The 26576-nt window shown below is 46.5% G+C and overlaps 1 protein-coding gene across 3 annotated transcripts in view; it reads left to right on the top strand.

The window, feature by feature from the left end:
• SEPTIN9 (septin 9) overlaps nt 1-26576 on the top strand; it is a 217685-nt gene that overhangs the window by 48321 nt on the left and 142788 nt on the right. The window contains exon 1 of one of the 3 annotated variants that reach the window (XM_083487583.1): nt 105-1303. The exons of the other annotated variants lie outside the window; for them this stretch is intronic. Coding sequence (XP_083343709.1) covers nt 1282-1303 — 22 coding nt within the window. The 5' untranslated portion in view covers nt 105-1281. Of the gene's footprint in view, nt 1-104; nt 1304-26576 lie in introns of those variants that run through there. 3 annotated transcript variants of the gene reach the window in all.

Raw genomic sequence — 26576 nt, 5'->3', positions numbered from 1 at the left:
GTCCAAGTCCATTCTCTGGTAGGCATTGCAAGGGGGGATGCCCATGCCAGCACCCTCCCAAGTCATAGCAACAATTTAATAAACCAGCTGTGATACCCCACCTTGTTGGTGAGCTCACTGTGACCATTCCATTTAATTTCCACCCTGGTTGGTTGCTTTGCCAGCACAGACTTCATCACCTTGAGTTTTTGACAGGGGCTCCTGGAGATCCAGCCTTTTCCCTCTAGGCTCTTCCACCACCACCACCACCACCACCACCACCACCACCACCACCCCACCCCATCACTGGCAAGAGAGATTTTTCAGCCTCTCAGTTACAGGCCAGCTGTAGGAGCCCCATCTCTCTGTTGGCAAATGTGACAAGGGAAGGTCCAGTTCCTCGTGCCAAGGCAACACAGCAGCTCCTTGCCAAGACTGAGTAGGAAGCCTCTTCACTGGAGACAGCAAACATGTGCCGTAATCCTTCCTGGTAGCTAACAGCCTGTGTTTCTTTCTTTCTCTCTCTCTCTCTCTCTCTCTCTCTCTCTCTCTCTCTCTCTCTCCTGAGGAGTGAAGTCAGCCTTCATCAGCAGAATAGTTTGTGTATAATTTGACCCCCCCCCAAAAAAAAAACCAATCACAAAACCTCAGACCAGGCTGGATGGAGGAATCAGCTGGCTTCTGGAGCTACGAAGTGCTTTTTAAGCCCAAAAAGTAGGGGAGGAGGAGAAACGGCAGCAGAATTAAGCATGGAGAAATCAGGAGAGACTTTTTAGCAGCTGGCGGAGAGTTGCTTGCTTTGTTTCAAGGAGCCAAGTTCCAGAGCATCTCCCAGCTAATATTAAATGACAAGTCAAGAGAGCGGCAGCCTTGTCCTGGAAATGTACGCACTGTGCCTTTAAGACTGTCTTGCGGGTGAACTGAGTTTCTCAGTTTAGCCCTGCACGTGGCAGAATATATTTTTTTCGAGTTGGGGGGGGGGAAGAGAGAAATCACATTGAATTTCTCTCTTTTTTCCTGGGTCATGCCTTTGGCACCTTCTTTATTCCTCTCTCTCTCTTTATTTCAATGAGACAAAGCTACTTCAGTTTGGAGCACAAACATATGATCAGCACATGGAAATGTGGTAATCTGGGTGCATTCGTGATTGCAGCCGGTTGAAGAAATTAGACTAAAAACATTTTTTGAAGAAGAAGAGGAGGAGGAGGAGGAGGAGGAGAAGGAAAGCTGGGGGAAAGCAACAGGGAGAGTGGTTAAAAAGTACAATTTGGGACAGGCGGATGCTGAATACATCTGGTCGGGATGGAGAGGGACCGGATTACAGGTGAGTGCTGGAGTCATTTGATAGGGTGTGTGTGTGTGTGTGTGTGTGTGTGTGTGTGTGTGTTTCTGTCTTTCACCCCCACTTTCACCCATTGCCCCTTGTGGGTTCTTCAGCTTCATTGGAAGCAGATCAGCCAACCTCTCTTATTTCACTCCAGCATTCTATAAGTTGCATTTCTTTAACTCTGGCTTCCCCTCACCATTTTTATGGTCTGCACATAGATGTTGTTGCTAGAGAAGTAGCAAGGGTCAAAACGGTTTTCTGGATCTGGATTTCATTTGATTCTTACCCCTACTCCATCCCCACTCCCCTTCTTTTCCAGTTTTTGGGTGAATTTTCAAGGGAAGAGAATGAATGCAGAGCCTGTTAAGTGTGAATTTGGGCAGTTGGTGGTGGTGGGGAAGCTTGGAGAACTGGGGCGGGGGCTATCCCAGCTCTGGCTGGAGGATGCCTTTATATTCTGGATGTTGGCCGCTCAGTTTATTTGCCTGTGTGTTGTGGTTTAGCGCTGCCTTTCGTGCCAAAACTTGTGTGAAAAGGCAGGAGCTTCCACCCGCTCTTTATCCTCTGGAAATGTTTGTATTGCTGCCTGGAGAGATTTAGTTGCTGGGCAAGGGGGTTTCTCGTTGCTAGGATAGGGTGTCCCGGGTGCGTGCGTATTCCCTGTGTAGGTAGCATAACCCTGGAAAATGAAGGTTAATTCAGTACGGTTGCTGCAGATATTTCTCCCTGCACTGCCTCATTTTACAGGCAATTTACTTTTGGGCAAGAGCACACCATGCTGGAAAATGGGGTTTAAAGTTTAAGACGTCTTTGTGCTGCTGATTTAATCAAAGAAGTGTTTCAGCCTCAATCCCAAATGATGTGCAGTTCCTCAAGACACTTAGCATAGCAGGAAGGGTCATGGTCAGTGGTAGAGCATTTGCATTGCATCCAGAAGAACCCCAGGTTCAAACCCTGACATTTCCAGGTAGGGCTGGGAAAGAATCCCCGTCAAAATCTCTGGAGAGCCCTTGCCAGTTGCTGTAGGCCATGTTGAGCTAGAGGGAACAATGGCATGACCCAGTGAAATGTAGCATCCTTAATATGTAAATTGATTGCCTGGGTGGATCTACAATGAAACTAATGAAGCTTAAGCTTCAGGGCCCCTAATTCCAGAGGCGACTTTAGTCCATATTGCTTAAATTTTTTTGGATCTAGTAGACCCAATTTGAATTGCATGATTATTATTATTTTCTTGCATATATTTCAACAATCTTGAAGTTTGAGGGTCAGTAAAGGTGATATAAGGGATGCGGGTGGCGCTGTGGGTAAAACCTCAGCGCCTAGGACTTGCCGATCGTATGGTCAGTGGTTCGAATCCCCACGGCAGGGTGAGCTCCCATTGTTCGGTCCCAGCACCTGCCCACCTAGCAGTTCGAAAGCACGTGCAAGTAGATAAATAGGTACCGCTTTATTTCGGGAAGGTAAACGGCGTTTCCGTGTGCTGCGCTGGTGCTGGCTCACCAGAGCAGCTTTGTCACGCTGGCCACGTGACCCGGAAGTGTCTCCGGACAGCACTGGCCCCCGGCCTCTTAAGCGAGATGGGTGCGCAACCCCAGAGTCAGACACGACTGGCCCATACGGGCAGGGGTACCTTTACCTTTACCTTTAAAGGTGATGTAAAGGTATGGTGATCTGTTGTGGAACAATCCAACTGAAGAAGACAACAGTGGTTTCCCAGACCTCATCCCAGACCCCAGTTCAAACTACAGGGCCCCCCAAAATGTAGGTCTACCACTTTGGGCCATATCTTGTTACTGAAGCCTGAAGCCGCTTGGTCACATCATTATCCATTCTCAACTGTTAGCAGGTGGTTGAAAGCCATAATTCCTCTTTGTAGTTATTCGTTGTGGTGGTTTTGCAGTTAACAGAAATTTAGAGATTGTTATTTTTTTAAAGCACCATGACACAGATTTGTTGAAGTTCAGAAATGTTTCTGCAGCAGAGGAGGAGGAGGCAAAGGCATGCCACTGTGTGGTATAGTATAGATAAGGGATTGGACCATAAACCAGGATGTTTCTCGCTGAAATCTCATCTCTGTCATGAGTGGGTACCATCTTCTGCAGTATAGGGAAAATAATATTGGCCAGTCTAACCAAATTCAGGGCTTGGACATCACGGGTCACATGCCAAAGCCCAACGCTGACCAAACTCCCTGGCTCTGAGTCACCTGTCACCCTGCTCACCCCCATGTGTGGCCACTGCCTGCTCATTTGCTTGACTTTCTCCCTTGGTTGTCAGGTGCAAAAGAGGACGGGTGTGTGTGTGTGCTCCTGCACCTTTAATAGTTGTGTTGAACAGGCTTCCTTAGCAGGAGGACGTTGTCATGTAAAGCTGAAATACCCTCTTCCACATTAAAGGATTGATGGTGTTGAGGAAGTGGGGATCCTCTGAGGGCCCTCCCCCTACCCCCACCCAAACAAAAAACGACAACCCTGGGCCTAGAACCAGCACTGACAGAGTTGTGGTAAGAATTATTGAGGTAATTCTGTCAAGTGCTTTGAACAGCCTGAAGCAGGGCTGAGGAAGCTCTGTGTGGACTAGAACTACCCTCATTCCTGACCATTGCTAGGGTGACTGGAGCTGATGTGAGTTGGTGTTCAATGATATCTGGAGGGCCATAGATTAGCCACCTCAGTGCTAAAACACTGTGTATGCCTCTGTGTGTGTGTGCGCGCACACACACACACGCCATTTTGATTATGTAACTTTGTCCCTGAATCTTCAGAGCAGAAGTTATCTCATGAAGAAACACCCACTGCCCATACTCAGGAAGAGTGTTTTGTCATAGCCTGATTTCCATTTGCCTCAGCATTAGTGTAGCTTTGACCCTTCCTTCCCAGAAAGAACATCTGTGTGCTAGAAATGACTATATAGCCTTGAATTCAGCCACATTGGCTAGCTCAGGCTGTCCTCATTGCTTTTGGGAAAAGCTGGGTGTGTCTGGTGTTCTTCTACTACTTCTTGCAGACGAGAAAGCTGTAGCTTTGTGTCAAATTACTTCCTTTTTTAAAAAAAATGTGTCTGATAGCCAAGCAAAGAACATGCTGCCACCTTCTCGCCCCCCAAGCCCATGTCTGTTCCTGAATTTATTCACCTGGCATGACTGAAGTAGGAGCTGGGAAGCTGTATGGCTATCTTGGGCGTTCCTGGCTTTAGCTGTTGGGCATCCACACTGGAAGCAAAACCACATGTCCTAGAGAAAACCACCAAGTGAGGGTGGAGCGCAGCAGTGTCGAACAAAAACTGAACTCGGCTCTGGTCTATCCTGGGGCCCTGTTGTGGTCCAGCAACACAATTTGAGTTACACAGTCGCATCCACTGTCCCGGCAGGGTCAGGAGTCAGCAGCAGCAATGTCAACACTGCATGGAAAGTCGCTTCACTTTTCTGATACTCAGGGCTGCCCTGCAATGCTTCTGTACACATCAGTGTTATCCATGAAAATGCTTCTATATATAAGTCACACTGATATTTTATATGAATTTGTGTTGTGGTGGCATAAGAATTCCTAAATAAATACTGGTAAACATTAGCACCTGCCCTCTGCTGCCTCAAAGATTACCTATCATTTTCTTGGGTCCTCTCTCCCTCTTGCAAATCACTGAGGAGTTCTGTACATTCATGCGTGGCAATGATACCTGCTTTCAAATGAGTGCACCTTGCATTTCCTCTGTTCCTCGCCATCAGCAACAACGTTTTATGGTCCCACTGAGCCAATTTGCAAAAATGCACAATTGTGCAAAGTATAAATAAGGTTATATAACCCTGTCTGTCTAAGTGCTCTGAACCAGCGGGAGCAGAAACGGAACATGAGAGAGAGTGTGGGAGAGAGGGAGAGAGGGAGAGGGAGGAGGAGGAGGAGGAAGAGAGCAACATAGTAATCCCTCCCACAAACCATAGCCACATAATATCTAGTTTTGATGGGTTTTCTTTTGTAATTAGCAGCACAGATTGGATGACTTTGATCAGATGGAGGGAATGGATATCAGCAGCATTTATTTGCACTGCATCCACTGGCTGCATGTAGGTTTTAGTTCTGGTTTGCTTTGAGCAGTTCATGCATAGCTTCAGCATGTAAATTCTTCACATGGAGGACTATGGGAGTGAGTCTCAAGTGCCACACACCCACACATAAAACATGCCTCTTACAACAGAGTGCAGTGTGTGGTGGTAGCCAAACCTAGCCTACCAAGGAGTCAATAGACCACCTGATTTTGTTACTTGCCCAGGATAGCAAAAACCAAGAAGTTGTAAAGCACTTTACAAGCCACAAGATTCAGCTGGTGGGCTGGGCTGTCTTTTGCTTGGTGGTTCACAAGCTGTGCAGATCTGGCCTATGAATCAATGTACAATGTAGGTCTTGCCCGTACATTCCAATTATTCCTTTTTTTCAGCCTCTTTTTATGTTTTAGTACACTCAGAACTATGCAGAATCACATGTTTTTGATACTGACAATGTAAGGGTCCACTACATGGCCACTTTGTGCAATACTGGCTTGAATTAGAACTGCTTTCCATTGAGAGCAGTATGTGACTTCTGCCCTGCAAACTATGTGGTGCATGCTAGGCCTGCATCATGGAACTATTCATGAAAACAAGGAGAAGACCAGCCCTGTCCACATAAAGTCCACCTAAGAAATGGCTCACAGCTGCATCCAGTGCCATGTGTTTCAAATTGGCACAGGCCTGCAGCAAAAGTCAGTTGCTTTCTTTCTTTCTATCTATCATCTATAGTGAGCATTTGTACCCCACTCTTTAGCTAAAAAGGCTCCCAAAGTGGCTTACATGAAATCAAAATATGACACTCCCTACCTGCAGGCTTACATTCCAATAAATATATTATTTTTTTTGCTCCTGCTCTCTGTATGGCGCTTAGCCATGAAATCATGGAGCAATAAGACCACAAACTTAATGCTTTTTTCAAAGTAACTTTAGTATAGGGTACTGTTACTTTAAGGCCGACTACAAGACTTGCACAGGTCACATGAGCAGAAATTGGAAGGGAGCTGAGTACAGCCTGAGCCAAGGAGAGCCTAGGCTAGTAGCCTTATCCCGATGAATAGAGGTATTGAGGCAGTGGACCTCAAAGGGTGTGGCAAGTGTGGTGGAAAGATTCAAGGACAATCAAAGTTAACATTGAAACAGTTCAGTGTCGCACTCATAGTATGGTATCAAAATGTTTGTTTTTCATTTGCAAAATGAGAGCAAGAACATTTAAGTGATACTGCATGCTCACACCTCTCATTCAGTTTGCATGCATACTTAAGGTACATACACAAGAGTCTCGTTTATAATTATATTTTGGGAATGATTTGTGTTCTTATGGAGCTGCATTGTTTTATACTTTCTGGATGCCCCATGATAATATTATAAAGCAATTGTATTCTATGATATAAATGAAGCACTTCTAGGAGTCAACCCCACCCCCCAATGTATTGCTCATCCATAAAAAATAATAATAATGTGGGATGGGCAAATTGTTATTCTGAAAGTGTGGCTCAGAGAAAAAAGTTTGAGAACCACTGTATTAATGAAGTTAGATCATCGATCCAGCTGCTGCGTATTGAACCCATTGACAGGCCGCAGCTCTCTAGGGTTTGAGACAGGAGTCTTTCCCAGTCGTGGCTGTAGGAGCCAGGGATTGAATCTATAGCTTTTTGCATGCAAAGCAGGAGCTGTGACTAATGGCTCCATTGCTGGTTCCTGGATTAATAGGAAATATTGCAATGTAACTATGATCATTCAGGCATTGCCTAGGGTGGCTATTTACAAACCTCAAAAAGGAGGAAGGGGAGTGGAGAGAGAAAGAAAGGCACAATCAAAAGCAAGGTTCAAAAGATGACATATATTTGCATAAAATGTGCTTACACTAATTTATGTAAATATAGGAAGAATGACTAAATAGAAACACAAACATTTCACCGTAATGGAGAAGACTGTGCTCAGCTGCTGTGTGTGCCTGTTCAAGTGCCCCTTAAGTTCCCTGCAGGGCAGCATCCCTGCAGCTCTCTCTCATGGTTCTTTATCTTTAAACTGGGCTTGGATAGGGCAGCCCTACAAATAGCGTACTGCCCTCTGTGATGCCTCTGGATAATCATTTTCAGGCTTGAGAGTCAGTTTTGTTACCAGTAATATACATGTACACACACAGCTTGTTGTGCTTTTCAGATCCTTTGCAGCACCATTTGCTGTTCCTGCTGGTTAATGGCCTTTGTGAGCGAGAGCTTGAAAAGAGCAAAGCCAAGGCAAGAGGATTTTGTATGCTCAGCCTCCCCCAGTGACATCATGCTTAGCATTTAAGAGAACAAATGAGGGCAGATTGTGTACTGTGTCTTTGCCTCTCCAGAGCTTCTGTAATATGTTCTCCACTCTCTCATTCTTAAACTCTGCCTCCTTTGGTCTGAACCACTTCAAAGCAACTGTGGATACTGCTCTTGAGTCACACAATGAAGTAAGCATGTCTTGTCTGCTTCAGAGTTGCCAGATTGCCTTCATTTTAAAGGATTCACCACTATTCCAAAGTGTTGTTGCATCACAGAACATAAAATATATTTTCTTATTTCCCCGGGACTCACCGAACTCACTCCACAGAGTTGGGGGAGCCAGTGTAATAATAGCTAAGAGACTAGTCTGTGAATCAGGAAGCCCACTGGTTTCAATCTTCCCTCTGCCTTCCTCATGTGGTCCTTAGGCAAACCACACTCTCTCAGCTTCAGATCCATTATACAAATCTATGGTGCAACTACTGGAACACCATGTGCTGGTCACCGCACCTCAAAAGGCATCCTGTAGAGCTGGGAAAGGTTCAGGAAAGGGCAACCAAAATGATCAATGGCTTGGAGCAACTCCCCTTTGAGGAAAGGTTGCAACATTTGGGGATTTTCAGTTTAGGAAAAGAAGACTCGTAAGGGCTGGCAATGATAGAAGTGCGTAAGATTTATGCATGATGTAGAGAAGGTGGATAGAGAGTTGTTTCCCCCTCGCTGCACCGTAATACTAGTGGAATGTCAGAAGATTCAGGACAGAAATGGAAGTCCTTCTTCATGGAGCAGATAGTTAAACTATGGCATTCTTTCCCACTAGATGTATCGATGGCCACCAACATGGATGGTTTTTAAAGAGCAATAGGCAGATTCATGGAGCGTAAGGCTGTCAATGGCTACTAGCCATAATAAATGTGTTCTGCCTCCAATATCAGACGCAGTATGCTGGGAGTCACAAGTAGGGAGAGATCCCTTGAACATATATAATGATTCTCATCTACCTTGCAGGTTGTTGTAAGGATTACAAAAGGATACATATTGCATCCTATTATTTATGTAAATGATTATTAATTGGGATGCTGTAGATTTTTTTTATATACTGTGTGATTAGCCACAGGGGCTGACAAATGAACTTTGGTAACTGTATAGATCTGTGCAGACCTTCTATCTGAATGTACGTGTGTGTGTGTGTGTGTGTGTGTGTGTGTGTGTTTGCAGAAAGGTCGAACACGTTTCTCCTCTCCACTTTGCAGTCACTCATGTGGAAGGAATATCTAAACAGGGCTAGTTTTGGGTTTGTCTGGATGACTCCTAGGGCTGTTATGGGGGGGGGGGCAGAGAACTTACTTGAGGGGGAGGATTGCTGCTGCTGATAATAATACACTCAGAAGAATAAACCAAGGGCAGAGCCACACTATACATTTAAAGCACATTCAGTGTACAGGACTCCCCTTCCCAAGAATCCTGGGAACTGCAGTTTGTTATGGGTGCTGGGAATTTTAGCACTGTGAGGGGGGGGGGACTACAGTCCCGATGATTTTCTGGGGAAAGTCATGCACTTTAAATGTGTGTTGGAAGTGCTTTAAATGCATGGTGTGGATCTGTCCCAAAGTTGTTCAAATCTCCCTTCAAGTTACCTTTAGAGGTGCATGTGAAGCAACAAATAAGCCTATTGTAAAGCTGGTCATTCTCCGTGCAAGCTTCCAGTTTAACTCACTGTGAGCAGTTGTCTGGTGAACTGAATTTTTTCATAATGTTTCAGAAGCATCACATTTGAAGTGTTCTGTGCTTTAGGGTTTTTGTTGCTGTTCAAAATACTGGTCTGTTCCATGGATAGCTGTCATTCTAGTTGGCATTTGTGAATTTGCAGTTGTGTAAAAGCAATTGATTTGTGGTGGGTTGTGGGCTGATTCATGTGACCCTTTCAAAGTGTGGCAGGATGTGGGCTGCTGCTCTTGGTGAGTGAATCCTGGCAAATTGCATCACCCTGCAGTTAGACTGTGGTTGGCTCAAAGGGTACATTGGTGACCTAATCCGGGTGCATGGAGAGCAATCAAGTGACTATTTCACTGGGCGCTGAGTGCTCACTCTGATCATAACCATTTGTATTTTGCCAAAATAAAAGGGTTGTGTGCAACCCTAACTGTGTGTGCTTTTTGGAGGGTGGTTGTTTTTAGCTGTCGGAATGGAAACGTTTGCTTACGTTTGTGTCAAAACTTTTAAGAGCAAATTGTTCTACATAGGTACAAAAAAACAGGGAGTTTCATTTGGATCTTGGAGATTTAGATGTTGTACAACCTGAGGTGAGTCATTGCCTCTCTGCCTCAATTTCCCATCTGTAAAATGGGATTGCTGACAACTTACCCCACAGGACTGTTGTGAAATCAAATGGGATCAAAAACTGTAATGTGCTTTGCAAACCCATCTCGAAATAGTGGAAATTTGAAAGTTCCCTGTAAATGTTAATCCTTAAATATAACAAACTGCCTTGCATCGACAAGCATTTTTTTGTTTCAGTTTCCAAAAAAGGCTTCACTAAAGGAAAAACAACAACAACCCTGGACTTTATCCAGTTCTTTCCCTCTAAAATTTTCCATCTGAAACTGTCTCAGATGCTTCAACTTTGTTTCAGACCCTTTTCACCTTGAAAACATAGCATGGAGTTTAAACACAAGAACCAACCCATTGCCTAATAAAGGTCTTATCTGTTTTAGGAAATATCTTTATCTGTACAATAATCCAACTAGTCCTTGCTATCAAACGGTGAGGGCATTAAGGTTGGTGACATCAGCAAAGATCCCATGAAATGGCCCTGTGTGTTTAGAACACATCTAGGATCGCTTCACATAACCTCTCACATTTCTGAGAGCTTTTGCCAAATAATGTTACAGTGGTACCTCAGGTTACATACCCTTTAGGTTACATACGCTTCAGGTTACAGACTCCGCTAACCCAGAAATAGTACCTTGGGTTAAGAACTTTGCTTCAGGATGAGAACAGAAATCGTGTTCTGGCGGTGCAGTGGCAGTGGGAGGCCCCATTAGCTAAAGTGGTGCTTCAGGTTAAGAACAGTTTCAGGTTAAGAACAGACCTCCGGAACGAATTAAGTACTTAACCCGAGGTACCACTGTATTCATAATACAGAGTGATCAGCACCAAAGACAACTGCATAAATGTTGCTATAAGTGGGGAAACATGCACACAACGTGTGTGTCCATCTATCTTGTTGAATTTAATGAAGAAGATAATTTACAATCTGATCCAATAGATGTCTACACAAATGTAAGTCCAACGGATCTCTCAGGCTACTTCCAGGTTACATGGATATAGGACTGCAGTCTCAAATATCCTTTTCATAGACATCATGACCCCCCACATATTGCTGGACTACCACTCCCATCATCTCTCACCATTGGCCAAGCAGGCCTGAGGCCTGGGAACTGAAGTCCATTGGTGGCTCAGTTCACATGTAACATCAAACCCATCTCTGTGCATACATTGAAGATGTTCATGTAAGAAAATATAGGGTTGAGAAGATACTTGGTCCAGGTTCCTCAAATCTATGAAGTCTTTTCTGCCTGCCACCAAGCCTTTTGCCTCTCTGTAGGGAAGGAAGAGCGTGCTAAAGACAGGCTGATAAAATATTACAAAACCCAGTGTAAAATATGAGTATTGACAGCTTTTTAAGACCTTTGCTGAAGACAAAAGGAATCACATAAAAAAGTAAGCTGTTGGAGCAATAGGCTTTATTAATTAATTAATTAATTTTATTTCATAAAATTTATACAGCACTTGATTGTGTAAAATCTCGAATGCTTGTGAGTAACAGTGATGAAAGAGTGAGGGGAAAGGCTTCAGTTCTAAGGCAAGATTTTGGTTAGAAAATGGATTCTTTAACAATGACTTTTGGGGATGCTTGCATATTGCCACTGTTTTCAGATGGGATTCAATCACATTCTGGCAAATTCAGGTTACACAATCATAACTGATCGGGAGAGTCTTATGCAACAAACTCACTTCCCCTAAAGATCTGACTTTTTTGCAATAAGAAGAGTGATGGGGAAATGCCCTGAAAAGTGTGGGATGGCGTTTGCTTTGACATAACATCATCTAACCTCCCTGCAAACAAATCAGGATGAATGCTCAACAAATAGCCAGTGTCATCTAATTTCCCTGTAAACAAATCATGGTGGGTGTTCAATAAAGTAACTCATCTGGAAGTGCCCTTCTAGTACACATTTACTTTTGTGGAAAGATTATTTCCTAGTCAGCATGGAGAACGGAACCTGAAATCTGATAATTTGCTTCCACATGGTGAGTGTTCCTCTGCACCTGAGCTGAAGCAAAAACAGTAGGGATTGGGCAGATATTGTAGTTGCTGCTTAAGGCATTGATACATCTCAGGAGAGCTGTTGGTGTGATCAGGATGACTCTAAGATTGTAATGGGGGGCTGCAGTGTCAAGCACTACCACGTCCACATGGAAGAAGTAGCTTGTCACATCTTTATCCTTTAAGCCACTCATTAATGTATCAAATAATTATCTTCTGGTAGTTGTAAGCTTCTCCCTTCCCATTCCCTTCAAATAAGCATGCTCCTGATATTGTGCAGAAACGAATACAGTATGTTCATGTGCAAACAAGTTTCCGCATGCAGATCTTCCGTTCCACCTGCACGAATCGCTACTGAAGGGGAACCTTCCCCACATGGCATCGTGTGTGTGTGTGTGTGTGTGTGTTTGTGTGTTTTGAAAGGGGAGTAGGAAGATAATGATGAGTCCAGGCTGCAGTAAGTTCCCAGCCCTGACATTATAAGGTTTGCCAGAGCTCCCGTCCCACTGGATTTCATACTAAATGTCAGGCCTGAACCACAGACCTGATTTTAAAATGGTCATTCCTTTTTCACTCTTTGTATATTTAATACCAGATAACGGCATGAGGCACTCTGGCTCCCCCCCCCTTTGATTGGTTAATGTGTGTCACATGACAGATACCAGACAACTGTATGTTGATCTTTGCTGAGTCTGAGCAATGTTTCCCAAGACTATACATTAGAATCCATGGGCAGGATTCAGCGAAGTAAACCTACCAGAACTTCTGCTAGTTCAGTGGGGCATTCCCCCATCTCTCTCCCCTGGGCATCCCTTGTACACACACCCCAAACTGGCTCTGGAGGAGTTGAGAGAACCCTCAGAATATCCTGCAGAGGGAGGAGAGGGCAGATTGTTCCATCAGCCAAGCAGAAATGCGTGTGCTGATGGAGCTATCTCCTTAGCACTACGTTGAATTCCTCCCAAGTCCTGATGGAAGGAAACAAATGTTTGAATTGAGCTGAGGAATAAAAGGTGATCTGTAATGTAGCTAAACGTGGGCAGTAGCTAAACATGATCTTCAGGAAGCTCCAACTGACAGCTTTATAAACATGTGAGAGGAACACAGACCTCTATTGTCCGATAGAGCTATGTGCATGTAAAAGAAATAGAAACTCTGTAACAACAGCCTGACGCAGATTCTGCTCCCAGAAATACTGGATTCTGCAACCTGAATAGCCTACCCAGATTATGTAAACTTCCATACCTGTAAATTTATGCACATGTGTATACAGGACCAATTGTGCCAGTGGGCATGAAATCTCAACCTCCCAACTCTGAGAGCAACTTGCCTGTTTTGAACAGGAAGCCTCGTCTCTTCAGTCTCCCTGAGCATGCAAGATTTTAAGAATGACAGCTGGATGCTGACAATTATTCCTGGGTGTATGTCCTAGCAGCTTGTCATTTTTCCTTTGTGTTTCCACAATGAGTTTGAGGCAGTTCCCAGTCTTGGAATTTCCTTGTGCTTCTACTGAAGCCCTTTACATGCATCCTGCATGTGTGAGAGAGAGAGGGGAGGCAGAAGGAGGGAGCACTGAGGCATTTCCAGTGTCTCAAGCAGTGCTCCCCCCCCTTTCCCTCTCCAACTGCAGTACATCTGCAATGTTGGCAGCAGGCTCGAAAAAGCCCATATCATGTTAACTAAGTGAAACATGATTAGATGGGGAGGAGAGTGGATCCAGGCAGCGCTCTCAGTTACCATTCCAGCCATAAATATGTTTGCAATTATTGTTCTGCCTCAGAGGCATCTGGGGGAAGGGCAGAGAAAACGGGAAATCACTGGCCTGACTTCTGATGTGAGACAAGTCTCTGTGAAAAAAAAGAAAAAGAAAAATGAAAACCAGGTTTTCTGTTTAAGAGCCCTGTTATATGGTATCTGCTGAAAGTATCGCAAGCAGCTCTCCATCATCTACAGCTATGCAGGTTTGCTAACGCACCTTTGACACGTCCCTGTTTGGGTTCCCTCATACCAACACAACCCTTCTTACTCTTTTCTAAGGTTCTAGGGGATTCTCCATTTAATTCTGGGGTGCCACTTGCAATTTAAGTCTCCAGAAATGCTGTTTAGGGGTGGGACATTGAATGGCCACCCTGGAATCCTGCCAAGTGATTTAGCATATAGGTTTACCATGAGAACAGATATAATAACCTTTGTGAATTAGTAAATTAGTTGATTGCATTTATCTCTCACCTTTCCTGCCAGGAGCTCAAGACAGCCTGCATGGAATACTCAGACACCCAGGCCAGACCCAGACCTGATTAGCTTCACCAAGGCAGTTCCATCATGTGCTATGGACTGAAACAGGTCATTAGCTTACATTCGGGATGCGGGTGGCACTGTGGGTTAAACCACAGAGCCTAGGACTTGGTATCAGAAGGTCAGTGGTTCGAATCCCTGCGACGGTGTGAGTTCCCGTTGCTTGGTCCCTGCTCCTGCCAACCTAGCAGTTCGAAAGTGCAAGTAGATAAATAGGTACCACTCCGGCGGGAAGGTAAAGGGCGTTTCCGTGCGCTGCTCTGGTTCGCCAGAAGCAGCTTAGTCATGCTGGCCACATGACTTGGAAGCTGTACACCGGCTCCCTCGGCCAATAAAGCGAGATGAGCACCGCAACCCCAGAGTCAGTCACGACTGGACCCTGATGGTCAGGGATCCCTTTACCTTTCTTTACCTTTAGCTTACATTCAGGTACAGGGCTCCATGCTTGAAGTATCAAGGGCTAAACCCCAGGGGATAGGCTATATAATAATAAGAGGGCAACAGACCAGGTGAAGGAGGGAACCCCCTTAACATAACCCAAACTCCTTTGGAAAATAGAAAATGGGGTCAGATTGAACTGTGTGCTCACTGTTTGGTGCCTATTTGTGTAGGTCTAGGGTGGTGACCCTATTTCAGTCCAAGGGCTGTGTTTTCCCATGGGTTGAAGCGATAGCTCAGTTGGTAGAGCATGAGCTGTGGATTCAAGCCCCACGGTGGGCAAAATATTCCTGCATTGTAGCAGATTGGACTAGATGACCCTTGGAATCTCTTCAACTCTATGGTTCTATGAAATAAACTAAGGTTACCAGATTTTTTTTTCATGAATCTGGGGACACTTTTCAATGGTTTTTGTATGGGGATTGATTTGTAAATCCAGGGACTGTCCCCAGGAAACGGGGACGTCTGGTAACCTTAAAATAAACCTTCCAGAGACTGTGTGTCCAAAGTGGGTGTAGCCAGAGGCAAAAAGTGTCTGGATCAATGGCTAAATGACTCTTACCCTTGTACAGTAGTAGGCTACATTCCAGCCCTCCAAAAGCCAACAGTTCCTACACACAGAGATGCAACACACATCTCTCCATCCTGCATCTGGGCAAGTGAGAAGTCTTCTTGTGGTCCAAAGAGACATCCTAGCCAGGCAAAAGCAGAGACCAGGGCTGGTGAAAGGGGTGTGGTTTGGGGATGAGGCATGACCTGGGGATAGTCCCAAGGGCCAGACACAGATGCCTGGAGGGCTGGATCTGACCCATGGGATCCCAGGTTACCCACCCCTTGTGAAGGCATTTTAAACTGTCCTATTTCCCCTCCCTGCTCTTTTGCTGTTATACTAGCCAAGTTGAAGGCAAGGCAGGAGAAGGGTTGTTTCCACAAAAGTGAGTGTTGTTACTATTTATAAAACCTCATGATTTTTAAGTCAACCTCCGGGTTTTCTTGGCCTTTGCTTCTCCACACCTCGGGCCCCTAAAGTCCTCTTGTTTGACTCTCCCACCCAAAGGCTGCCTGCTTCCTTTTCTCTGCTGCCTTGGGCCCCCAACCCTCTGAGCCAATTCTCTAGGAGCAGCTGCCTCATCTCCCCCCAGCCCTGTCCTCACCACCCGACTCCTTGGCTGCCTGTTGCCTTGCTTTCTAGTGCTCAGTGGCAGTGAGTAATGCTCCCACTCGCAGGAAAGGCATCCATGGGCTTTTATTAGTTTCAGATGCTTTTCTTTCCAGGACTGAATCAGCCCGGAGGAGGGGAGCGTGCTGCGGAAATCACCCTTTAACAGGCCAGAAAGCCTGTTGTGTGCTGTTAAGAGCCAGTGCCAGCTCCTGGAGGTGGGGAGGAGCGTGTGCTCACGGAGGGGTGCGGCATCTTATGTGGAACTCTTAACACTTCCTGGGGGGCTGGGAAGAGGCAAATGGAGCTTCTCTCTCTTCCCAGCTCATATACGTGGCACATGTACCAAATGATTCACTGCTTTCATGCTGTGGGGCCCTTTGGAGCCAGCAGGATGTACTGGAGCAAGAGAGAGAGAGGTGTTATTCCAGGAGTGTGTTGTGTGTGTGGTGTTGAATAGTGCAGGGGAGAGGGTTAAGCCAGCCATGGCATGGCTAAGAAGCTTGTGTGCTTTTCAATACCTGATCTGAGCCATCTGATTCCCAGGATTCCTGCCATGGTGAAAGTCTGTGAACTGGCTCCAAATCAAAATGTGTGACTCGAATCCTCTGCCCTATGGATCTGTTTGGTTATTAGTTGGACCCTACTTGGGGAGAGGACCTCCTCCACTCCACACATACACAGTGCTTTTTTTCCAGAAAAAAAGGTGCCAGTACTCACCATGAAGTTATTACAGTAAGTGCCACACTGTTAACATTTGGGGGGTAGGTGCCGGTAAAGTGTACCCTTGAGTAGCCCCTGAAAAAGTAGTAGTAGTAATAGTAATAGTAGTAGTAGTAGTAGTAGTAGTAGTAGTAATAATAATAATAATAATAATTAATAATAATAATATAATGTGATAACCCTCTGTAAAATAGGACCCCTGGCCACCCTAGGATGCATGCATGACCTCAGTCTACTTCTGATAAGGCAAGATGGAGGAGATGAAAAGCTAGTCTGGTTCAACCTCCTGTTTCCCACAGTGGCCAACCAGATGCCTATGGGAAATCCAAAAGCAGCAAATGTGAGCAACAGGTCTCTCCCATTGCTGCTGTTCCCCAGCAACTCAGATTCAGAGGTGACATAGAGCCATCATGACCAGTAGCGATGGATAGCTTGATCTTCTATGGATGGCTTTGAAAGCCATCTGAGTTGGTGGCCATCACCATACCTTATTGTAGTGAATTCCATAGTTGGGCTGTGTACTGTGATTCTCACCCCAGGCAGAATCCAGAGGACCTCTCACCCCAGGCAGAATCCAGATGTGGGGGTTTGATTAGCTGCTTGTGCGTGAAAACGTGCTCCCTCAGAGTTTGTGCGACCCCACAAACCTCCGTGTGTGACGGAGCTCCTCAGACATGTCTGCTCTAGTCACTAGTAGAGTCCGACAGTGGCTGTCTGCGGAAGCGTTTCCAGCAAAGAAGTTCCTTAACGGAAACGCGTCTCCTGGACTCACGGCGTGACAGTTTCCTGCGAGGTGTGGGTCTGCCTATGGGAGACTCCGATACCTCCCCACTGTTCTCGCTGGAAGCCTCCCTGAGCCCTCCCTCCTGCTCGCATTCCCTCAGAGACCCACTCCTCCCCCTGCTGGTCCCTGCTTCAGCAGTTGAGTCTCTTTCATCCTGCCTGAGTCCCTCCACCACCTGATGCTCTGATGGCAGTTCCCTGACATCCACCTCCCCTCCAGGGCCCCCCTCACCCCCTCCCAATTCCTCCCCCCTGGGAGGTGAAGGGCTAAAACCCCGAAACGAATCTTCCTCATCTTCTGACGTCTCGAACAATTCTCTCCATCGATCGTCGTCCTGGCCAGCTGAATCCTCTTCCTCTTCAGAATCTGGGAACCCCTCCAACTCCTCTTCCTCGTCGGTGGTGGCAAAGTATTCCCTTCGGAACCTCGCTACCGGCTGAGGTTTACGTGGGAACCTCTGATGAAAAGTCTCTATTAAAACCTCGTCATTGACATCCTCTGCCCTAACCCAGGTGTTTTCCGACTCCGGTTCCCCTTCCCACATTACCAAATACTCTACTTGATCTCCCTTCCACCTGGAATCGAGGATCTCCGCTACATGGTAGCTGTGTTCCTTCTCCTCCATTGCTGGTCCCCTAGTGACCCTCCCCTCACTGTCTCCTCTATACGGTGACAGCAACGACCTGTGAAAAACTGGGTGCAGCTTCATGTGGTTCGGTAACCGGAGCCTGAAAGCCACTGGATTGACCTGCTGTATGACTTCAAACGGACCCAGCCTTTTGGGTCTTAATTTCTTACAACCTCCTTTGAATGGCAACCCTTGGGTTGACAGCCACACCTGGTCCCCCACCCTGATGCTTTCACCTTCCCTTCTGTTTTTGTCTGCCTGCCTCTTATATTCCTCCTTAGCCCTGTTTAAATTGAGTTGGAGCTGGCGATGGATCGCTTCCATTTCTTCCACGAACTGTTCTGCAGCTGGAACGCTCCAGTTCTCCCCCTCCCCCCCTGGGAAGGCTCTGGGATGGCACCCGTGATTAGCCAAAAAGGGGCTCATCCCCGTGGACACGTTCTCTGCATTGTTGTAGGCAAATTCTGCCAACGCCAACTTCTCCACCCAATCATTCTCTCTGTCATTAACATAACACCTCAAATATTGTTGGAGAACCCCATTTGCTCTTTCCGCCTGCCCGTTGGTTTCAGGATGACGGGCCGTCGAGAAATTAACCTCTACATGCAGTAAGCTCATGAGCTTCCTCCAGAACCTGGAAGTAAATTGTTTCCCTCGGTCTGAAACCACCCTCAAGGGGGCGCCATGCAACCTAAACACATTCTCTACAAACAATTTGGCGGTTTCTTCTGCTGTAACCGCATGTGAGCAGGCTATGAAGTGGGCCATTTTAGTTAACAGGTCTACTACAACCATGATGGCTGTTTTCCCTCTAGACCTTGGCAGATCAGTCATGAAATCTATTGCCACTGCTTCCCACGGTCTCTCAGGTGTGGGCAGTGGTTCTAATAAACCAGCCGGCGCCCGCCTCTCCCCCTTGGCTCTTTGGCATTGTTCACACCCTCTCACATACTCCCGCACATCTTCCCTGACCTTGGGCCACCAAAATTCCCTGGTAACCAGCCACATGGTTTTGTGTTGCCCAAAGTGCCCTGCTGTGGGGCTATCGTGCATCTGCTTGAGTACCTTCTCCCTCAATTCCCCTTCAGGTATATATAACGCTCCCTTATAATACAATGCCCCATTTCTCTCCTCAAAACCACCGGATTTGTCTTCCTCCCCTCTGAGATCCCTGAGTTTCCCCTGGGCGTATGCATCCTGCACCGTACCCTCTACCAATTCCCTTTGCCCCACCAAAGTCGCCCCACACACCCAGCGGTCCTCTGGAATGATATGGGTTTCTTCGGGTGCTCCCTCCCCCTCCAAATATTCAGGTTTGCGTGAGAGAGCGTCCGCCCTAACATTCTCTGGGCCCGGCACATAACAAATCTCAAAGTTAAATTTGGAGAACTCTTGGGCCCATCTCAACTGCCTTTGGTTGAGCACTCGCGCCGTTCTCCAGTACTCTAGATTTTTATGGTCCGTGCACACTTGCACTTTATGTTGTGCACCAACTAGCAGATGCCTCCATCTCCGGAACGCCTCATGAATAGCAAGCAGTTCTCGGTCGTACACCGTGTAGTTCCTCTCGGATTTGTTCAGCTTCCGCGAGAAGAAGGCACACGGACGCCACTCTGACTCCTCCTTCCCCGGCTGCAGAAGAAGCACCGCCCCTATGGCTCTGTCAGATGCGTCTGTTTCAACCCTTAGCTTCTTTCGTAAATCCACATGCAGAAGTTGTTCTTCAGAGGCGAAGGCCCTTTTCAGTTCCTCAAACGCTCGCTCCGCCTCCGCCGTCCATACAAACTTCTTTTTACTGCTGAGACAGTCAGTGATGGGCGCCGTCAGATGGGCGAAGTTGCGGATGAACTTACGATAAAAGTTTCCAAACCCTAGGAACCTCTGCACATCCTTCTTGGTTTTGGGTGTTTTCCATTCCAGCACTGCCTGTACCTTGCCGGGATCCATGGCCAATCCCTTGTCTGACAGGCGGTACCCCAGGAATTCCACCTCCTTGGTATGGAACCGACACTTCTCCAGTTTGACCCACAGCCTGTTGGCTTGCAGTCTGCTCAACACTTCTCTGACGTCTCTCACATGTTGCTCCTCATTCTCAGAATACACCAACACATCATCTAGAAAGGCAACGCAATTCTTGTAGAGCAAAGGGCCCAGCACGTGGTTCATAAAAGATTGAAAACACGCGGAGCCTGCTTGTAATCCAAATGGCATAACGAGGTATTCAAACGCCCCCAAAGGGGTAAACATGGTGGTTTTCCATTCATCCCCTTTCCTTATGCGTATCAGGTTGTACGCCCCCCTTAGATCCAGCTTTGTGAAAATCTTTCCCTTCCTCACCCTGGTCAAAATATCATCAATTCTGGGCATAGGGAACGCCACCGGTTCAGTCACTGCATTCAGCCGCCTAAAATCACATACAAGTCTCGGCTTGTCCGCATTTTTTTTGTCCACAAAGAACACTGGGCTCCCCCCTGCTGCTTTGGACTCTCTGATGAAGCCTCTCTTCAGGTTCTTGTCAATGAACCCTCGCAACTCCTGCATTTCCCTGTCTGACATGGCATACAACTTGCCCACGGGAAGCTGTGCTCCTGGGAGTAAATTGATCTGACAATCAAAGGGTCTATGAGGTGGTAGTTGGTCAGCTTCCTTCTCGCTGAACACGTCGCTGAGATCTGCATACTGTGGTGGTACCTTCACCTTCCCCATTACTTCAGTCCCTGCTAGGGTGGCTTGGGCCCCTGCTGAACCCTTCTCCCCTTTGCAGTGTTCTAGGCAATGTGCTGAACCAAAGGACACCATTCTTTGATGCCAGCCAACCAGCGGATCATGTAGAGCTAGCCAGCTCATTCCCAAAATAATGGGAGCGCCTCCCAGGGTGGCCACATTAAACGCTATCAGTTCTGTATGCCTTGCCACCCTCATTATCATTGGGACAGTCTGCAAGCGGACTCCTCCTCCCAACAACTCCCTGCCATCAATCGTGGTCACCTGCAGGGGGTTGCTTAAAGGGATGGTCTGTATCTGGTGTTCAGCAGCAAACTCCTTGCTCATAAAATTGCAGGAGCTGCCTGAGTCCAATAGCGCCTTTATTTTTAGGGGGTGCCCATTCTGCAGCTCTAGCGACACTTCAATCACTAGAGCAGGTCGAGGAGCTTCTGGCACGGGCACTTTCACTGCTCTTTGGCCTGGCTGCAGTGCCCCAATTGTGGCAACCAGGCGTTGGCTTTTACCTGCTCCGCTCCCCCTTCTTCTCCCCCCTCAACAGCTCCCACCATCCCTTGCCATTCCTTCCTCTGGGGGCAGACTCTGGCAAAGTGGCCTGGCTGTTGGCAGAGATAGCATTTCCGGGGGCCCTTTCCCTCCTTCTTAGCTCCCTCGCTGTTTTTTGAAAATGCGCGCGCGCGCGCTGTTCCGATTTCCATCGGCTCTGCCGGCGGGAAAGCTGGCTCAGGAATGTCTGGAATGCGGAACTCCTTCCAACGTTCCCCTCTCCCTTCCCGCCTCTCCAAGGCTCTTGCCTCCTGCCGCGCTCCTATGGTCAGCGCAGATTTGGTCAGCTGATCCATAGACTCCGCCCTGGGGCTCCGTGCCAGCTCGTCTTTCACCCCCGAAGAAAGACCTTCTTCAAATAGCATTTGAACGGGTGCCGCCGATAAATCCCAACTCAGTCTGTGAATCAGCATGGTAAACTCAGTCCAATATTCACGGACAGATCGACTTCCCTGCTTACAAGCCATTAGCTGTCTGCGCACCACCCCTTCCTCAATATCGCTGGAAAACATGATATCCATTGCACGAAAGAACTTCATTGTGTCCTTTAGTATGTCATTGTGCGTTGCCATTAGGGGTCGAACCCAGTCTCTAGCCCCTTTCTCAAGATGCCCAATTACAAAAGCAACTCGCGATTCCTCATCAGGGAACTCATCGAACTGCACATTAAGGGCATATTGCATCTCTGTCCTAAAAGCATGGTAGTCCTTGGGGTCCCCCCCAAATTTCTGCACCAATCCTGGTACCTTTCTGGGGAATTGCGTGGCTCTCCCCTTCTTGTCTGCATCCTGAGCCCTTCTCTCCTCCAACCTCGCCGTCTGCAGGGCCAGTTGAACCTCCAACGCTCGGTATCTATCTTCCAAGCTTGGACCAGCTCCAGCCCCTGCTCCTCCGGTTCCGGTTGGTTCGCTCATGATGCCTTCTCTTGCACAGGCAGCGTACAAAGACTGTCGGACTGCTGTGAGGGTTTGATTAGCTGCTTGTGCGTGAAAACGTGCTCCCTCAGAGTTTGTGCGACCCCACAAACCTCCGTGTGTGACGGAGCTCCTCAGACATGTCTGCTCTAGTCACTAGTAGAGTCCGACAGTGGCTGTCTGCGGAAGCGTTTCCAGCAAAGAAGTTCCTTAACGGAAACGCGTCTCCTGGACTCACGGCGTGACAGTTTCCTGCGAGGTGTGGGTCTGCCTATGGGAGACTCCGATACCTCCCCACTGTTCTCGCTGGAAGCCTCCCTGAGCCCTCCCTCCTGCTCGCATTCCCTCAGAGACCCACTCCTCCCCCTGCTGGTCCCTGCTTCAGCAGTTGAGTCTCTTTCATCCTGCCTGAGTCCCTCCACCACCTGATGCTCTGATGGCAGTTCCCTGACACCAGAGGACCAAGTAATGTTTGAACAGGCCCCTAGATGCTTGCCTGGGAGTGCATCCTCTAGTTGTTTTCTTCATTGGGAACGATCCAGTGCTTCATGTTTCTCCATATTATGAATAATGCAAGGGTCACAGAGTCCACTTTTGCCTCTTCCAGTGTGTTGACTCCTGCACCTTTGGCAAAATCCTTAAAATCCCTGGGCCTCTACTGGTCCATGGACAAAGCACAGTGTGTTTCAGATACATCCAACAGACAAGGCTTTGTCTTCACTTATAAGGAGCACACACTATCTCTGCCTCCTTGAGGTCCCCTGCCCCAATTCTCAGATAGTATATTCTTTATGGAGCTATATACAAACACACATTTTTGTGTGTGTGATGGAGCCACTCTGGGAGTGGTGCCACTCTCCAAATTCTTACTGAATGCTTTAGTTCCCTTCCCATATGTCAAGCTCAGAGAAAAGTATTTCTAATTGTCAGCTGTGCAGAAGCCGCAGAGCAGGGTGCCGATAGTTTGCAACTGGTTTTGCTTTCTTTTCTTTTAAAGGGAGGGGGGAAACGTTTAGCTACAATTATATGCAGATTTTTTTTTCTTTTTTAAGTTAAGCAGCCTACTGGAAGCATTGAGAGTGCCAAGATGGACCATTCAGCCAGCTTTGGAATCACTGGCCAGTCCATATGTCAACTAGATTGCAAACCCCGTGGGGGGGGGCAGGTTTGCCTCATTGTCATGAAGCGGGTGGAAAGACTTTGCAGCAACAGCTGTTTCAATGTATACATCCTGTATCTCTTGATCTTAAAATGCTTCCCCTGCTTGGCTGAAAACAATTCCCACAAGCCATATAATGTGATGTTCTTACTGAGGACTTCCCCATGTCCTAAATTTGATAGAAAACAGGGATGGATTTGTCCCCTTTCCCCCACAGGGGAAATTTATGAGTCAGTGATTACTGTTCAGGCTTTTGGGTCTGGTGACACATCTACACTCTTTGTGTTCTGAGTTTCTAAATTGTTGCTTAGGGCTCCCCTTGACCCTCAGATACTTTTTTTTCCATTTGGGGGGGTTTATATAATAGATCAGGGATGAGAAACGTGAGGTCCTTCAGATGTTGTTGGATCACGGCTACCAGCATCCCAGACCACTGTCCATGTTTCCTGGGGCTGATGTGGACGGAAGTCCAACAATATCTGGAGGGCCACAAGCTTTATGGTATAAACCAAAAGAAATGGAGAAAGCATCTGAGGCTCAAGGGAGATTAGCTGTCCCTACCACAGATCGTTAGGTGATTGATTCTATTTTGATAATGAATGGGTATTCCTTGGGTTAAGTGGACCGTTCATGCTGGACTCAGTCTCAGAGCAATAAATCTTTATCCAAAGCAACAGGAGAGTAGGAAAGGAACCCTGATCAAAGAGTACAGAGATTGCTGCTGAGTCAGGAGAAGCCAACACCAAAAGACAATTTTTGAATTGGCTTCTAAGGCTAGGGTGGTTGTGGCTATTTTTGCTGCCTGCTTTGCCTTCTTCTAGCAAAGCTGGCTGCTTTAACCTTCCTCATGCCTCTCCTCAGTTTCTGATGACAATCACAATGATGGCTGTTTCCATTGATTATTAACACGTGCTTTTAATGAAGAGGTGATGAGTTGACAACTTTATTCATCATAGAAGAAACCACTTTAGGAAAGACAGTGAAATACCATTCTGCCGCCAATATACATTCTTTTCAACTGCTACTCTCTCATTAGCAAGAGGAGTTAACAGTATCTCAGGGATTCTTTTAAAAAGTTTCTTTTTCTTTTTTCTGGGAATAGATAGATTAGAGAATACTGTAACTCTTCTGTTAGCCCCAGTGTTTCATATCTGACATGGGGTTAACAATGCAGGCTTGCTTGCTAGGGCTGTGGTGTTGTTCATTTTATTACTTTATGGATTGCCTTTTACATGTGTGTCAAGGTGATTTACAAACATATATGGCAGAATTCAGCATAGTGCTAAGGCACCCCTTCCAGCTTGCCAGATGGAACAACGCCTACTCCCCCCCTACACTGTTCCAATGGTTCTTCTGACTCCCCTGAGCTAATTCCAGAGGGCATACAGTGGGAGGAGAGGAGGGAAAGCCCCATTGCACAAGCAGAAGTCGTTGTACAGGGCTTGCACTGATAGGACCCATAATAAAAACAGATTAAAATCAGTTCTATTTTCTGGGGGTACTCAAGGGCACACAATTACAGCACCCCCCCCCCAAATAAAATTTATAAGTGTGGCACTTACTGTAACAAATTCATGCTAAGTACTGGCACTTTTTTTCCTAAAAAGGGGGGTGGGAATCACTGATTAAAATATGGTATCTTTTTATTATTAAAGGAATGTAAAGCCCTTTGAACACTTTGAACACACTGCATATACACACTTAACCTTGGAGCGGGCCCTACTGAACACTGTGAGACTTATTTCCAAGTAAACATGCCTACGATTGTGCTATAAGTCTGTTTATGCCGTTGTCATTCCCAAAGGCGATGATGATGATGTGTTGCTTCAGTGCATTCAGTTTGCTTCAAGCCACACATCAGTGGCACTTGAATAAATTGTGCAGGGGCTGGCTTGCTTACCCATTGTCCCAGAGCCATCTGCTGTCACGTGTGCTTGCTTCTTGCAGTGGCTTTGAGTGCCTTAGTCCCTGTTCTCGTGTTTTCCTTGTTATTCTACACATATGCTTGTTCCTCTGTGTTCAGCTGCCACCACGGTACCCAAGATGCTCCTTTAGCACTATGGGACTTGATGATGTTGCTCATTTCTGGGTGGCTGAAATACTTTCTTGGAGCCGTCAGTGCATGCCTCCTTCTGATCCCCTAGAATCTCTGCCCCACTTGGTTCTTCATCAGACTCTGTCGGCACATTTAAAAGTTTTCCCTGCAGAAGCCTGAGATCTAGAAACTTGAATTCTTTCAAAAAAGAAAAGAGAACAAAATGGCAAGTTTCTTTCTTTCTTTCTTTCTTTCTTTCTTTCTTTCTTTCTTTCTTTCTTTTAAAAAAGTATAATCTACATCTTTTTCGAGCCCAAATTACTCTGTACCCTCAGCCTAGATCCCTTATTTGGAGGGATTATTCCTGCAATTTGGCCTAAGTTTTCAATTCTGCTCCATCAGTGTTCACTGCTGAAGAGGCACTGAGACCTATAATCACACATTTTCTTTAACAGAACAGGATTTGGGAATGTTGGGCCTACAAAAAGAATCAAGTGAAATGAATACCCCCCCCCCATAAAATATGTGAAAAAGTTGGTCCATGAAAAAGCATCACTTCTGCCTGCTCTGTGTGTGTGGTCACTCTACACACTTCTGGTTCAGCAATAAGGTTCCGCATAAGGACAGCCTTCTGGATCAGGCCAATGTTCCCATCTAGTCCAGTCTCCTGTTCTCACAGTGGCCAATCAAGATATCACCCTGTGGAATGCCCTCCCATCAGATGTCATGGAAATAAGCAGCTATCCTATTTTTAAAAGACATCTGAAGGCAGCCCTGTTTAGGGATGTTTTTAATATTTAACGCTGTATTGTTTTTAACACTCGATTGGGAGCCGCCCAGAGTGGCTGGGGAAACTCAGCCAGATGGGCGGGGTATAAATAATAAGTTATTATTATTATTATTATTATTATTATTATTATTATTATTATGAGTGCAACATCATTCTGCCCACCTGAAATTCCCAGCAGCTGGTACTCAGGGACATCCTGTCTCAGACAGTGGAGGAGAATGCCTTCCTCTTAAGACTCACCTGCCTCTAAATCCTCCTCACTGTGTGTACTAGTCACGCACCGGGGTCTATACCGTTCTCACAAATTGCTCCTTTCTGCTGTGTAGATGCACAGTGGACCTCTGGGGGTTGTTGCTGCACTGTGTATTTGAATGACTGATGTGGGACAGGGAGTGGAGTTAGATGCATATCCACGGTGGTTGCTCCTAAGATGTTTGTGGAT

This window comes from Podarcis liolepis, assembly GCF_965112155.1.
Source record: "Podarcis liolepis genome assembly, chromosome: 2".
Lineage (NCBI taxonomy): Eukaryota > Metazoa > Chordata > Lepidosauria > Squamata > Lacertidae > Podarcis > Podarcis liolepis.
Note: the sequence above shows the minus strand (reverse complement) of the source record. Positions and strands in the feature narration are given on the sequence as shown.